The 17,170-nt window shown below is 29.3% G+C and overlaps 3 protein-coding genes across 3 annotated transcripts; all 3 read left to right on the top strand.

Moving 5' to 3' along the window:
* Positions 1–3,093: 3,093 nt before the first annotated feature.
* LOC129891783 (glycine-rich cell wall structural protein 2-like) lies at positions 3,094–3,576 on the top strand. The gene has a single exon (XM_055967268.1). It carries the CDS (start codon positions 3,094–3,096, stop codon positions 3,574–3,576), a length of 483 nt encoding a protein of 160 aa, XP_055823243.1.
* A 3,419-nt stretch (positions 3,577–6,995) lies between these two features.
* Positions 6,996–7,525, top strand: LOC129891853 (glycine-rich cell wall structural protein 2-like). Its single transcript, XM_055967332.1, has 2 exons — positions 6,996–7,002; positions 7,146–7,525. The coding sequence occupies exons 1-2, from the start codon at positions 6,996–6,998 to the stop codon at positions 7,523–7,525; spliced, it is 387 nt and encodes a 128-aa protein (XP_055823307.1).
* A 5,451-nt stretch (positions 7,526–12,976) lies between these two features.
* On the top strand, positions 12,977–14,403 carry LOC129891782 (glycine-rich protein 5-like). Its single transcript, XM_055967267.1, has 2 exons — positions 12,977–13,160; positions 14,012–14,403. The coding sequence occupies exons 1-2, from the start codon at positions 12,977–12,979 to the stop codon at positions 14,401–14,403; spliced, it is 576 nt and encodes a 191-aa protein (XP_055823242.1).
* The last annotated feature ends 2,767 nt before the right edge of the window (positions 14,404–17,170 follow it).

The raw sequence follows: 17,170 nt of genomic DNA, 5'->3' as shown, positions 1-17,170 counted from the left end.
TTTTGCAAGTTCGTAAACGTATGTAATTTGATTAACATCAGAAATTTCATATTATATTTTGTTTACTTCCCTTGCTACAACCCTAATACAACTAGTCGTCCTATTTCACATACTGTTCGCATCCCCACTATTATCCCAGGCCCCCATATCCTTCAATTTCTCTCCCATCTCCAAGGCACTAGCCGTGGTCAAACTCCCCCATCTGATCCTAGGTCGGTCATCCCCGGCCCTCTTCTTCCTCATAATCTTGATCCCTAAATCCATCACCAAGAGCTTATGTCGGGTTATAAGATTGTCGATCGGAATGACCTTACAGTCTTTGCACAAACTTTTATCATCCTTCCTACGGAGTAAAAATCTATCTGAGTCTTAGCCACCGAACTACGGAAGGTTACCAAGTGGTCCTCCTTCTTTGGGAAACTCAAATTGACTATCACCAATCCAAAAGCTCTTGCGAAATCCAAAAGTAAAACTCCTCCTCCATTTTTATCCCCGAAGCCAAAGGCTTCATGCACATCATCATACCCTCCTGAAATAGACCCGATGTGCCCATTAATCGACATCATTCTATCAGTGACTCTCCTAACCTCCACCACTTGATCCCTTAAATCACTGTCTACTAAAATGCCTATCCCATTTTTATACTTGGATCTACCAGAGAACCAAAGCTTATACCCGTCTACCTCCTTAGCTTTAGAACCTACCCATTTGATCTCTTGGACACAAGCTATGTTAATCTTCCTATTCTTTAGAATCTTAACTAGCTCTATTGATTTTCCTATTAAAGTCCAATGTTGAACTTACTCTCAGTCTAGACGCTCCTTTAACCCACTTACCCCTTCTTACCCTCGTTCCTGTCACCGTCCCTGTCCCTGAGATGAAATCCCAAATTCTCCAAAATGCATGATTTGAAAATTTTAAATCACAACTTAAAAATTTTCAAATACAAAAATTGACTCAGAAGTTTATATTTTGTAAAAAATGACTCACATTTATATCTACTAACCATTTCTTTCATATGTAAATAAAATTTATAATTCATGTCATTACTTTTTAAATCATTTATATCTCGATTATCCTCACCAACATAAAATTTATTGTTACTTCAAATCAATTCCTACTTTACCATTTATATTCACCAAATTTATTATTTTTATCAAAGTTATTTACCAAACAAATTTACTACTACTTCATTCAAATGATCGAGAAATGAGATATATTAAGGACTTCTCGGTCATATGATCGAGAAATACAAGTTCAACGTGGGGAGATTGTCCATACTATGTGGGAGTATTATATAAAAAACTAGTACACTATAATTTATGTTCAATTTTTTTTATTAAATTAAAATTTTATCAATAAATGTTGTATTTTTTTAGAATAGCTTTGTGATAGTGTATTATGCAATTTTATAAATTTTTACTTATTTGGTAAGATTGTATGAAGAATTGAGATAATTTTAATAGTTTTACAACTTATGGGATTTTTATCTTTACGAAAAAACATACAAACATAAAAAATCTAAATTGCATATCCAAATAAAATTTCAACTTTATCTCACGATTTCATATCACAATTTCATATTATGATTTGATGATTTCAAATCATAATTTCATATTGCATCGCCAAACGAGCCCTTAAACCAAACACAATAATCCCAAAACAACAAACTATTAACCCAACACAATCAAAATAAGTTTTTGTCGCATAGTTCATTATACGGGCCGGTAGGTAGCACAGTGCTCATGACTCATAAGCTGTAGAATAGCGACAGGACTTGTGGCTGCTGCACCACTCAGCGAGCTAATTAAGGGTATGTAACCATCGGCATGACGCAGTCTTACCTTACTCTCGAAGACACATTTGAAGATAGAAGATTGTGAAAGATATAAATTATGATAAAGTTCTTTCATATTAGTAGTTGTAGCATTATTTTTATCGTTTTTTGTATTTTGGTTTTGATTATTATTTGTTATTTCTTATATTTCGATTATCGTATTATTTATTGTAATTAATATTCAAAATGATTTGTCATGCTTTCTATAATATTTTAACATGATTTCTTTATTTTTGTTAATTCTTTTTTCATATTGCTTTAGCCTATTTGTTTTTTCTTGAATCGGAGGTCTATCAGAAATAACTTCTCTAACTCCTAGTTATGAATATGATTTGCGTGCATTATGCCTTCTTTAGATTTTACTTTATGAAATTACACTCAATATGTATGATTGAGGTTTAATAATAATTATTCTTCCTAATGAACACACCCTTAAAGTCATCAAAATTAAGATTAACATAGAAAGAAGAAAAGACAGTTAAAAAGCCCAAAAATCTAAGCCTGTAGAAATATGAGATTCATCATCATTTCATTCAACGCAAAACTGCATGCATTTATTGAAAAAAATACTAATAAAATATATTGCAACCTGCACCACAACTAAATTCATTTGATAATATTTAACCTTTTTCAACTGTCAAACGCCTTGGCAATTAAATTTTCTTGAGAACACTTTATGTTTTCTACCTCTATATATACATGTATCACTAGGCTTCAATCCTCATTGCCTCCAAAATTACAATTTTTTCTCCTCGTTTTAATTAGGAATATCTCCTAATCAAGAGATGATTAATTCTAAGTTTTTGCTTCCCATGGTTCTATCTACTCTTTTTTGCTGTCATGGTGCCATGCAACTTGTGTCTTCTGATGTCGACTCGAAGGTAAGACCACTAAAACTATCGCTTTAAGTACAAATATTTTAAGTCTCATGAAATCTACTGTTATTATACATAAATATTGACTATAAGAGTTCAAATTAAATACATATTTATAAATGTTCTTTTTCCTTTTTGGATATGGTGTAAACTTACATTACCGGCCTCGTTCTTCAATTTTGAATTTTTTTCTCTTTTGTGTGCGTACATTAATTCATTCATGTTTCTATTTCGGATGATCATATCACTTTTAATTTCAACTCGATTTAAATTTTCAGAATTAATTACTTGTACTAATATTTATCTTATTTCGATATTATGAAATAAGTTCAAGGTCTCTTACTATAATTTGACTTTATATAGGTTGTAAAGTCTACTGGGATGTCGTCCCTGATGAATTCGAGGAACTACAGGCTTGGGGAAGAGAAGTCATTTTATCATCATGTTGCCTATGGTGAACGCCCTGGTAGGGGTTGGGGTGAAGCCTCAGGAGAAGGTTCCGGTTATGGTTCTGGGGAAGGGTATGGTGAAGGCAGTGGTGGCGGTGGATATGGAAGCGGAGGTGGAGGAGGGAGTGGTGAAGGAACTGGAGATGGTTCCGGTTATGGTTCTGGGGAAGGGTATGGTGAAGGCGGTAGTGATGGAGGATATGGAGGTGGTGGAGGTAGTGGCGAAGGAACAGGAGATGGTGGCTCTGGTTATGGTAGTGGTTATGGTAGTGGTTATGGTTACGGTAATGGAACTGGATCTGGTACAGGAGGAGGAGGAGGCGGCGGTAGTGGTGGTAGGGGCATGGATGAGGATAATGGCAGTGGATATGGAGAAACCGAAGGCAAAGGTTATGGAGGGGGTGGAATACCGTGAACACGAGCCAATGATTGGAGTACAAGCCATGCATGCATAATGTACTACTCATGCATGCATGCTTCTGTTTTTTTTCTGTTTGCAATTTTTCTTTTCTATCTTAATTTAATTATGTGTTTCTTTTCGGTTCCCTCTCTTTAATAAACTTATGAAGTTTTATTAAGAGTCCAGATGTGGTGTAATTTATTTCTCTAATTGCCGATATATATAATAAAATTCCTCTTCTTAAGTGGACATGAAAATAAAATTTTGCTATTTTTGGACAAATACTTTAAACTTAATTAAATGGTGTTTGATAATTATTGGTTCAATTAATTCTAATTTATTATGAATAATCCTCCTAAAAAGGATAAAGCGCACCATATCAAACAATTTTTCAATTCAAGACTTAAGACTCAAGACTCAAACAAGCGGACTCATTTTATATGTTATTATTTTGAATTTTGAGAGTCAAATATTTTAGTTTTGATGATAAATTGGGACATGAAAATTTAAAAAACTACATAAAAAGTACCTAAATCAAAAAAATAATCAAAATGTTTTAAAAAATTATTATCAGAAAAATTTATCCGAGTGCATGGCACACATTAATTAAGTGGAAAGGAGTACTATTTTTTTTTTTTATGTTATATATTCAAAGTACTATATTTTTTACTTCTCGACATGAGGGGAACAAAAGTTTACAAAACATTATTTTCCTACAATTTGATTTTTATATTCATTGAACTTGTAGCAAACAATATTGTTCATTAGTTCATACTTAATAAAGTTACCCTGTTACATCGTAAATTTCCAAATTAATTAAAAAAAATCTCTATTTAATAGGTAATTACAAAGCAGTTAATGGTAAAAATAATAATTCCGTTTCGTCTTTCTCTATTAATCTAGAGTTGCATTTATATAAATTACATACAAGTTACAACCATAAATTATATATTGATATAAATTCCTCCCTAACAATTGCTAACTCACAAAATAGGTTTTTAATTAGCAATTTAGAGAAGTATTGCATAAAAATATGACTTCGAATTTCATGATTATGAATTTTGGGAACTTTAATATACACAAATTCTGCTCGAAATCTGGATGCGGTGGTGGTGATGGAGGACACGTTGGTCCTGGTGGCATAGATTTTGGACTCGGTGTTGGTGTTGGAGGTGAAGTAAGTGTACGTGGTGTTGGGTCAATTGGCGGTGGTGAAGGTGGCGGAATAGGTGGAAGCATTGGTCGAGATGGTTCGATATCTATGGGAGGTGGTGGAGGGGGAGGCATTGGTGGTCAAATATTTCTTTTTTTGAGGGTACTCCCGGAACAGATCCAGTGGAGACGGGGTAGGGCCTGTAGCTCAGAGGATTAGGTAATGTAGGCTTTGGGGGAGGGCAAGTTTTGGTGGTGGCCAAAGTTTTAAGGGAATTCTTAATTAATTTGCTTATCTGATTTTATTATTGAAAATAATGAATTTTACTTTAAAATGTTGGTCGTAGAGTAGTTTATTTTTTTTTCTTTTTATATATTCGTTTTGAAAAGCAAACATATTACTTTCTTATAACTATTTAATATTTGATATTTTTCTTGATTAATTTAAATTCCTGCATCATGCAAAATCTATTAAAGGAAAAATGTCTCCCCCACAAATTACAACCAATTTGATCCTGTTTCCAATTTCTATATGGTTTGATACGATTTTCCCCCAATTATAATAAATAAATATTTTATCATGTTAAAAAAAAACATATAAATATTTGTTCTTCAGATTTATTCTAATAAAGAAAGAATGCAAAATTATAAATAAAGAAACATTTCAAGCTTGATAATGTATTTATCAATATTTTTAATTTAGGTCAAATTAGTACGAGAAAATGTAATCGTCAAGAAAAGGATAAAAGAATCAAGATGAAGTATATGTAACTTGGTAGAGTAAATCAATAAGTACATAACATATGTTATTTAATTAATGACTATACTTTTTCTCTTAAAATTCAGTAAAGACTTAGTATGTATATATGTGTGTCTACGATAGTGCCCATTAGTCATATTCGATCAAATTGACTTTCAATCATATACATTAAAAATTTATGAGCACCAAATATTTATATGGTCATGAATTAATTCCTTCGTCATGTGATAGGAAGGAAAAATAGAGAGAAAAAAAAATGAATGACAAATTGCTTTATCTTTTTCAAATGAAAAATAAGCTAAATCAGTTAAAGGATGAATTGACTTATAAATTAAAGGATAATTCGAAATTGACTGGTTAAAATCATAAATTTGTAAAGAAAAATTCTTGATAATACTTCAAATGTGGGAATTATGAGTGCAATATCTAATTATATTTTTTCTATTTAGATCATAAAAAATAACGATCACCAATTCATACACTTCATACGGTACTCTGTTGGGCGTAGTCGTTCAACTTCGTCACTTTGCTTAGCTTTCCACGTGGCAAAAGGATATGAACTTTCTAGTTAAATTCATAGCTAACCAACTAATTGCACCTTATATCCCAAAGTTGCGTAATTAGTGCATCTTGGACTAGACTAAAGTAATTAAAATAAGAAAGAAAAATCCTCTTTCTTCTCGAATATTATTAGCCAAGGTAAATAATGCGTTTTATTATAATATGTAAATAATGTACATGTATATTAAACCTTTTTATTACGTCTATTTCTACTATTCTTTCTGAATTCAGTTTAGAAAAGTCAACAATTCGATATAATTCATAAAAACAAATGTTTTGTCCTATTAATTAATATTCTAAGCCGAACCCATAAAGTAATTTTGAAATTCAGGTCATTATTTTCATGTAGTAGTTAATTTTCTTTTTTAAAAAAGAATTACTCCAATAATTTGTTTTTCCAGTCATTCTTCAGATTATGTATTCATTAAACATCAAAATAAAAATACAGTTTACTCTAATTCTCTAGTATTTATGTTATTTCATGAAGTTTAACGTAAGAACGTGTACAGCTATGCTCTCTTTTTATTTCGATATTTTTTTTATTTTTTTCAACTGTTCTAATATCGTTACTTGTATTGAGGATTTTTCGAAAACGTCTCTCTATCTCTATAAGATAAGAATAATATTTGTGTATTTTTGTTGTTGTTAACGTAAGAAAAGATTTATCATAAAGTTTTAGATTTGGTCAACCTTTAGAAAATGAATTAGTCAATAGGAAGAGAATGTGCGTTATATAATTCAAATTTTATGAAGGTTTTTAAGTGGATAATTTTCCACCCATTAAATATTACTGTTACAAATATAATACTTATATTCAGTTTTGGTTCTCACATTAATTATCGAAATTTTAATTATCTTCAGTTATATAATATAGCTCTACTAAATAAACTCTTGGCATTGTGTATAATTATATATTGCAAAAATCACTTTTATATCTTCCATCCAAATATAAACGTCAAAAATGAAAAGTAAGAATTCTTCATATTTTATATTTAAATTAATAATATAAATATTATAAACTATTTATTTATTTTAACGTGTTGTAAGAGATAATTCACGTTATTTAATAATCTCATCGAAATAAAAACTTATGTATTTTATTTTCATGCAGTGTCAACACAGTATTTGAAGGCATTTATTTTTCTTGTTCTTTTGGGAGTACTTGCACGTGACACTTCAGCTAGAAAACTCTTAGGAGATGCTGTAGCTACAGTTTTTGAGATCCCCGCTGGTGTAAATGGCTTAGGATTTGGTGAGATTATAGGAGGAGCTGGCGGCGGCGGTGGTGGCGGCGGTGGAGGAGGTGGTGGTTTTAGTGGCGGAAACGGTGCCGGATTCGGATTTGGGTTCGGTAGCGGCCAGGGGTCCGGCTTAGGCGGTAGAGGCGGTGGCGGCGGAGGTGGTGGTGGTGGCGGCGGAGGGGGCGGAGAGAAAGGTGGTAGTGGCTATGGATTTGGGATCGGCGAAGGTTTCGCCGGTGGTGGAATCTGATTAAATAAATTTACGGCAATTCAATTTTATGTTATGTTTAATAAGCTTAGTATATATGACAATATTTAATTTCACTATCTAAGGTTAGCAATTGTTCCATTTGAATAAATGATTAGTGAATAATCATGGAGGGACTTTCGTCAAAAAATTACAATATGTATATGTTGAAATTTAATTTAATAAATATATATATAAGTATTGACACTTCTTAACACAAGTTAAAGATTTATTATAGTGACTAAAATTGCAAAAATTATTTGAGATTGTATATTTTACACCTATTATTAATATTTATTTTTTTATTTTATATTTGAACACTTTTTAACAAAATTTTTAGCTTCGCCACGGCAAATACTATTATAGGCATGTTTATGATGATATTCATGACTTGCTTGTTTAATTGATCGCTGTTATACTATTATAGGCATGTTTATGCTAATATTCATGACTTGCTTGTTTAATTGATCGCTATTTTCATATGCATATAATATAGTTTGAATATCAAAAATCAAATCAAAAAAAAGTCTTTTAATTAACAACTTTGTATAGTCGTACGTAGACACTATTAAGAACCCATTTGAATTGCCTTTGAAAAAAATGATTTTAAGTTAAAAATGACTTTTAAGTCAAAAAGAAAAAGTAATGGGAGACCAACTGTTAACTTTTGACTTTTTTTTTTAAATTTTAATTTATTTTAAGCATTTTTTATTTGGCAAACATTTTCAAAAAAGTTTTTAAAAATATCTTATAAATTGATTTGATCAACTTTTAAGTCAGTTCAAATAGGTTTTAAGGTGTCGTTTGGCCACAAATATATTTGGTAAAAAAATTGAAAAAAAAAAACTTGAAAATTAGTGTTTGGCCATATAACTTGCTATTAATTGACAAAAATATTTGGCAAACATCCCAAGTTCTAGAAAAAACTAGAATTTGTGTCAAATTCTAATATTTCAGAACTTTTAAAATTTAAAAATTACCTCAAACTTTTATATTTTATAAAACACCATCATTTATTAATCTCAATTAGTATCCAGCTACGTACAACCAACACCATTAAAAAGCACAACTTATTTTTAATGGGTTATAGTTTACCTGAATCAGTGACAAGTTTGAGTGTGTGATTATTGTACTGCTCTTGCTCATATTGTTGTTTTTGTTGTTGTTGATTGTTATCAATTATGTTATAAAGTTATTTTTTAACGAAACATGTTCATTATAAAATGATAATGCAAACTTATATATGGGTAATTTTAATATTTTTTATAATTTATAAGTATAAATTATATTTTTTCTTAAAAGCCAAATATTTCTCTCAAAATCTGTTACCAAACACATGATAAAACTTCACCCAAAAATAATTTTCCAAAAATACTTAAAAATTTACGAACAAACACTATCACTCAACCTCTCGTAACGAGTTGATCTGGATAAACAAGATGACTTTCATAAACATCAACAATATTATTGTTTTATATAAGATTATTTTGACAATAAAAAGTCGTGTTCATCTCATAAAATTCATGATTGAGAAGAATTATTATAAGAGTGACCAACTATAATAATATATAATTATTTATATGATATATATTTCACAAGTGTTTCGAGAAAAAGATACTCAAGAATAAAAAAGTATTTTTCTTTTATCAAATTATCGATTAATTCATTCAAAAAAATGATCAAAACTGAGACGTCCAAAATCAATTATTCAATAATCACAGAATACTGTCAATATTTTTCAAGCACGTTTAGAATATCACTCGAAGAAATTTCATTAGTTAAAAAGATAAAATAATATCATCAATTGAAACATCATTAAACACATCTTTTTCAATAAAAGAAACCATGCAATCACCCAAGAAGTCATTATTCATTCGACTCCGCAACTCATTTTATTACCCAATTTTTTTTTCAACAGATGCAATTGCAACTCGCAGAAGCAAAGAAAATTTCACCAAATAAAATACAATAGGGTAACACGAATGTTTTTTTTTGCATGAACTAATCTTTTTAAAAGATTGCAAAGTTCATTCAAATTGAAGAGCCTTTTATGGATATAATAAACATCAAAGAGAAAAGATTTTAAGTTATTTCAACATTTTTTTAAAGTAATAGATGTACACCAGTAAAAGAATTAAATTTTAAAATATTAGGCAATCTGTGCACCTAATAAAAATCAAACTTGCAAACTGAGGATAACATTCACAGTGTAAGTTGCACAGTCTAATATCACTAGGCTATTTCTTCTCTTTGATTAAGGTGGTTCAAAATTAATATATGTACAAAAGATATAAAAAATATATTTTTTGTATAATATAATTTTTTGCTGTAATATTTTGTATTACACTATATATTTTTATATAAAAAAAACACGCATCTTAAGGTCTTCACTTCATTGTTTGGTTTCTTGACACTAAAGTAATGATAAACTTTAAAATATTTTGAAGTTTCATAAAATATTCTACAAAAAACAATTCTACTCATAATTTTTATTTCATTTTTTGGATTTACGACATTTCACCTCATCCAATTCACACAAAACGGCACTGCTAAACTAATATAATATCTCAAATTATCTATTCTCCACTATATCTCTTTTTTTTGAGTTCTTATATCTAAATTATTCGGAGTGTAGATTTGCTAATAAAATCATTATCAAATTATTAGCAAAACACAATTAAATTAATATTTGATAATGTGTCCACGTGGAATTTCATGTGGGAGAACTTTTAAACAAACACTATAATATTTTGGTGACCCGCCACTTGATTTTAAAGAAGGAGGAAGAACCTAGAGTCTTAGATTTGTAGAAGACACTAAATTCTCGTAGAATATTGTAGAGAAGTCTTAAAAGACATGGAGTTCTCTAGAATTTTCGTGTAGAGAATTCTAGAGTAGAGACTTCTTTGTAAATATAGAAGGACTTGTATGAAGTTCTCTAGAATATAGGGACTTTTTTGTAAATATGTAAGGACTTCTATTTCCAGAAATTTTGGTGTAAAAGTAGTTTCATTTACAAACTTCTATAAATTGAATATACTGACCCTTCTCATCATCTTCTAGCTAAATGTCTGATCAAAAAAGGTAAAGTTTAGCTTTTGGTAGTGTTAAATACATTCTTAGCTTTGAGGAGTCTTAATTTTAATGTTTGGTTTGTACTAAGTTCTGTTCCATATGATGTATAAGGATTGATTTGTAAGAAGTGATTTTTGTGATTAGGAATCAGAAGAGATGAAAACATGAACATGGTATCTATCTAATGCTCGATTTGTTGAACATGATTTCTTTTTCATTTTAAATTTATTTTTTGAATGTGTATGAAAATGGAGGTGATCAAATTTGAATGGTGGCCATGAGTCACTTCGATCTATTGAAGTGGATGATGAAGAATTTTTGAACTAGTGTAAAAATGGACACAATATTTGATTTTGTGAAATTCATTGCTAGTACACATCTTTAAAATATTGCTTTATAAGTATGTGTAGTACAAGACAAATTATTTTTTGAAGTTTATTGTTATGCATTTGAATTATTTATTAGCTAATTTAGTGCTTGAGATTATTTATTGCAAAAACAATATTGTAATTTTCCATTAGAAAGTATGCTATATAAATATTTTTATAGCCAAAATAACATTGCAACACTTAAAAATTGTAGCCATAGGAACATCAATTGTGTAGCTTATTAATTGTAAATTGTGGTATGTATATTGGCAAAGACTACACTTTGAAGTGTTGCCGTAGATAAGCAAGAAAATGCTACGCTTTAGAAGTGTGGCCAAAAAGAAAGTGATGGCCACGCTTAAAGGTGTAGTTGTATGAGATCGAAGTATTGCTAGTACTACAAAGCGTGGCCTTTTTATCTTATAGGCCACGCTTCTGAAGTGTAGCTGATAAGGCAACACTTGCAAAGCCTAGCCTAAAGTCTAAGGTTACACTTCTTTAGGCCACTCCCGAAAAGTGTGGCCTTTGATCAAAGGCCACAATTTTTGATAGTTTAGGCCACATTTTTCTAGGATGACTGTAAGCATAAAATGTTGTAGTGAAAAGAGAAAGCATAATACACACTATCAAATATTAGTCTAAGGTGATATCATGATAGTTCATATAGTAAATTTGCACTCCTAATAGTTGAAATATAAAACTCAAATTAAGGACTCAAGTCTTAAAAGTTAGGTAAATGTGATATTTTTTTAAATAGTGATAATGACACATTTAAGAATCACAGGTTTTTATATTTAAACATCTTTCTGAACAATTTGCAAACGTTTTAACATCTCTCTAAATAACTAGTAAATATTTAAGCATCTTTTGATTGAAATGTGAGTTGATAATTTGTGATTCATGTCAAATTTTGTAATCGATTTTATAGAAATCTTGTCATCATCAACTATTGTTCTAGAAGAGATTATTGAAATTGTGTTGGATATATGAATGAGTTTATTTTAGATTTTTTTTTGATAAGATTTAATCTGTCTTTACATAAATAATCAATATGATTTTTTAAGTATTATTTAATTCGCCTTGAGATGATATGGAATTTGGACTGGATCCTACTTTATAAAAATAACGGAGAGGAACGTAAAACCTAAACATTCAAAAATTGAATTTGGACTAAACAAGAATTCTAATACTCCCTCCGTTTCAAAAAGAGTGGTGACCTAGTTTAATTTGACACGAAGTTTAAGAAAATAAAGAATTTTTTTTTGATTTTATGATCCTAAACTAAAGTTATGTCAAATGTATCAAGATAACCTTCCAACTTCATCTTGTGGCCTTAGAATTGCTATTAGAAAAATATGCATAATACATAAATTTGTCTTTTAATTTGACTTCAGTTGGTATGTATGTCCTCTAACTTTGAGTGTACACATGTAGATACTTAAACTTGTATAAAATTGAACAAGTAGACTCACGAGTCCTACGTAACCTATTACACGTAAGATGCCATTTTGAATGCGAATTGTCACATAAAACGTCATGTAGGAGTTATAAAAACGACAAACCAATAACTCAAATCATTAGCCTAATACCATATTATCGATTCGAGTTATTAATTTAACTCTAAATTTACACAACCCTTGTGAAAACAGTTGGATTCTAGGTGTAGGTTAATAGCATATGCAGTAACGCATGCAGATCATATAAATTACCTTTTGTCTGTAGCATTTTTATAATAAGTCAAAATCAAAATTAAATATTCATCAATTTAATATTTGCAAGAGTCAACTTCTTCAAGTTGTGATGATGACACTGAATTAAATTCTTTACGTGCATGGCTTACAAATGTCAAAATAAAATTCATGCACTCATTTACGTACAATGAATGAAAATACAGTGTACCGTTGGGATTTTGGATTTTTCAGCCTATAAAATCCCCTTTACAATCCTTCAAAATTCTCACACAAAACTTTTACTATATTATAACCCTTTTGGATAATATTAAATTTCTAAAATGTTTGCTAAACTTTTACCACTTGTTTTGGTGCTTTCACTTGGAGCTTTTCTTGTTTGTGCTAGAAATTTACCAAATGAAAATGATTCTCTTGTTGCATCAAAGTATGGAGTTACTGATTATCAAGGAGGGGTAGATAACAATATTGGTGGTGGTGGATTTGCTGCTGATGATGCAACCCCAGGTGGTTTTTACTACTTACTCCGTTTTAAAAAAAATGACATATTTTTCTTTTTGGTTTGTTTAATAGAAATGATCATTTTTTTTGGGCAACATTTTAATTTCAGTTAAAAGATATTTTGATATATTTGATATAACTTTAATTTAAAATCACCTGATTGAAAAATATTCTTTATTTTCTTGAACTCTGTATTAAGTCAAACTAGATCATTATTTTTTAATCGAAAAAGGTAATATTTTAAAAAAAAATAGAAATAAGTTTTAAGGCTTTACATAAAAAAGTACTTGACATTTTCAATATTTTACTTAAATTGAAAATAAATTTAAGTTTTAAATAAATTAAGAGAACTGATGGTTCCAACTTACAAGTAGCCCCTTCCAACTCTATATATTATTCCTGTTAAGGGTCTTTGAGTTGATGCAACAGAGAGTATCATAAAAAAGGTCAGAGATTAATTCCTCAATATTTGTTCAGTTGAGTTTGTTTCGAATTTGCCTATAATTTATATTTTGTTGAGTTAGTGCAGCAGGTATCTAGTATTCATACGGAAGGTCAGTGATTGATTTTTTCTGTCCATATTTTTTTTAATTAAGTTTACTGTATCAAACTTGTCTGGTATAATTTACATTTCTGATGTGATTTACAAGATATTATATAAAAAATAAATTTTTCGAGTTGCATCTAAAAGATAGCAACTGATCGAGCTACGTTAATGTACAACATCTGCAAAGTTAGCTTGGTTAAAGAAAGGGGATAATAATTTTATTAAATATATTAGATATGGACGATCTAACGATAAAATTCATAGCCTCTCGTCATGATTACTCACTAGTATTGTTGTGTTTATCAAACAGGTGTGCCAACTGGGCCGGGTGTGGGAGGATCCATTAGTGGTGGCGTTAGCGCCGGAATCGGAGGAAGATTGGGTATGGGAGCTGGGCCCGTTAGTGGAGGAGCTGAAGGTAGGGTTGGAGTTGGGATTGGTGCTGGAGCTGGTGCAGGTGTTGGTGCTGGTGCTGGAGGCATGGGCGGTGGCACTGGCGGCAGTCCACCTGGCATTGGAATAGGTGGCAGCGGCGGGGTTAGCGGTGGAGTAAGTGGCAGCGGCAGAATTGGCGGTGGTGTAGGCGGCAACGTTGGAGGCGGATTTGGCGGACCTGGTAGTGGAACCGGCGGAGGGTATGGCGGACCTGGAAGTGGAGCCGGCGGAGGATATGGAGGTGGATATGGCGGCGGATGGCCGTGAAAGTAACGTAACTAGCAGTGGCGTTAAAGCTATTGTATTAATATTGCTCCTTGGCATTTTAATTTCATGTTATGTTTTGTGAAACGTGTGAGTACGGTGTAATGTAATGTTGGTTAATAAATTAGGGGAAAAAATCATGTATGAAGTTATTCGAGCCTCTAGCAAATCACCATTTAAAAAAAATTCCACTACAAAATTATTAAGGAATCAAAGAGGGAAAATTTAAACTCACAATTATTATACAATAATAAATGAGAGTAATATCAATCATAAATTGAGTCTAAGAAAAATAACGTGTGAGCAAATTTGACTACCTTATAAAAATAGAGAAATTGTTTTGATAGAAACTCGATTCAAGAAAAAGATATCATAATAATACAAGATTATGTTTCTACGAAATTGTAAGTTGAGTTTTTGAGAATGAAAAAATATCCTTAATATGATTATTTACCTCCTTTAATGAATTTTTATAAAGCGTGAACTTGAAATAGTTAAAGTCAATAAAGCTCTAAAATGAGAAGATTATACCAACAAAAAAAATTAACTTAAAATATAGTATAGGAAATTGTTTAAAATATTTTTTCAATTTCAATTTATATGGTATAATTCAGATTTAATTATCAAACAGTTTAATTTTAATCGTGAATTTGTGCACAAAAATTCTTTTATGAATTAATTTTTTTTATATATTTAAAAAATATGTATACTAGTATAAATTACAATAATTAATAATATAAAAATATTATATATATATATATATATATATGAGAAAATATTATTTAAATCTCAAAATTCAAAATGAGACATATAAATTGAAACAGGAAAAAACAATAATTTACCTCACCTGTTTTTTAATTCTTTGATTCTATTTCATTTGATAAAAGCAAGGGCAACTCAATGCTTTTAAGGCATTCGTCTTACGCCTCCAAATTTTAGGGATCTCAATTTTTAGTAATAATAAAATTTATATTAGTTTCTTTTAAAGAAAAAAATTATATTGTGTCTTTTAAATTGTTTGTGTTATTTTTTTTAAGTTTGTTTTGAAACATTAAAAAAAATTTATTTATTTAATGTCAATTTTTAAATTTAACTTTCCATTGTCATATTTAAAATCATAAGATTAAAAATATCTTTATATATATATCTTTAGTTTAAAATTATAAGATTCAAAAATCTTTTACTTTTTTATTTTTATATCAAATCAAAATCTGATAAAATATTAAAATGAATGTAGTACTATTTAAAAAAGTAAAATTTTCATTAAAGAAAAAAGAAATAACTTTGCATAGAAAAAAATTAAAAGAATAGAATTTTTTTTGGCTTTAAGCCACTTGTTAGCTTGAGCCGCCTGTGAAGAATAGGCTCTCTTTACAAACACATCATTAATGTGGCATATGATTGAAGAAGAATAATTAGGACTGATCATAGTAGTGAACAAACAACCATTAAAAGCAATGATCCAATCACTCTAAATCCTAATTAAAGAATCATTGTTATATTAAGCTTGATTATATTATCGAACTTAAATTCAAATTAAAAAAATAAATTGTAATAGGCTAACACTTATTAGTTCATAATAAACATGGTGTATACTATATTCTCGTTATTATCGTCATTGTTATTCTAGTCAAAAAAAAATTATTTCAATTTATTTATCTTATTGTCTTTTTTGATTATTTTCAAATAGAATGTCTTTTTTTTTTATTCAAACTTTTCACGTAACATGTTTAATATTACTAGATTAAAGTGCAATTTGGTGCATTCTCATAAGATTTAAAAGTCTTATTTACTTTATTAATTTATGTGTCAAATTAAAATCAGACAAACAAATTAAAACAGTATAATATTATATAGTACAGATATAAGATGAAGTTAATTAAAACAATAATGGTGTGTGAGAATTCATATGGTATGGGGACCCAACTTAACTGTGATTGAGGCGTTATTATTTATTTTATATTTCCATTTTTTAAATATATATGAAAAATTTGAACGAACATAAAAAGAAAATTCTCTAATGTGAGTTATGCGTAGTAATCAGCATATTATTATTGCATAAAATGGAAGGGAAATCGTTATTTCTATTTGAAGGTACGCACGACTTCTATGAGATGACAAGTCACTTACTATTAAAAAACTATAAAAAGATGACAATTATTCCTCCATCTTTAATTAATATATTTTTTTAACAATTTTAGGGAATGATAGCCTTAAATAAATATTTCCATCCGATTTTTTTATATATATGTCCAGTAGTATCAACTTGACACATCTAATAATAAATACGGAATAGAATGAAAAATTTACTATATCAATTTTTAAATATAATATCTTAAAAAATATTGAAAAATGACTATAATTAATAACAAGTAATAAATTATCTCTTGATATTCTAAACTATGCAAGTAACATTTTATCTATAAAGTGAAATTTTTTACTAATGTAGCCCAAAGCAAATACTCCATCTGTTTCATCTACATGGTCATTATTGACTTGACATATTTCTTAAAGAAATTATAAATAGAGATATATTTTATTAAATTAATTTTATTTTAAAACTTTAAATTTAATTATTTACTATTAGTTTTTTATATTACTACTAAAAAAGATTGAGACTAATTATTAAAGTAATATAAAGCCTCATAATTAATTAAAATAGATAAATAAGTGGAAACATTTAGCACAGGAAGCACTAATAAATAGTCAAGGTATAACGTAAAAAATCCCAATAATAAAAACACGAGTCAATTTAAATAATTTGGCTCTT

This window comes from Solanum dulcamara, chromosome 6 (assembly GCF_947179165.1).
Source record: "Solanum dulcamara chromosome 6, daSolDulc1.2, whole genome shotgun sequence".
Classification (NCBI taxonomy): domain Eukaryota; kingdom Viridiplantae; phylum Streptophyta; class Magnoliopsida; order Solanales; family Solanaceae; genus Solanum; species Solanum dulcamara.
This window is presented reverse-complemented; position numbering and strand designations above follow the sequence as displayed.

Coding starts and splice junctions, on each gene's coding strand:
- LOC129891783 (XM_055967268.1), top strand. CDS start 3,094: ATGTCGTCCCTGATGAATTCGAGGAACTACAGGCTTGGGGAAGAGAAG.
- LOC129891782 (XM_055967267.1), top strand. CDS start 12,977: ATGTTTGCTAAACTTTTACCACTTGTTTTGGTGCTTTCACTTGGAGCT. Junction 13,161..14,011: donor TGCTGATGATGCAACCCCAG/GTGGTTTTTACT, acceptor TTTATCAAACAG/GTGTGCCAACTGGGCCGGGT.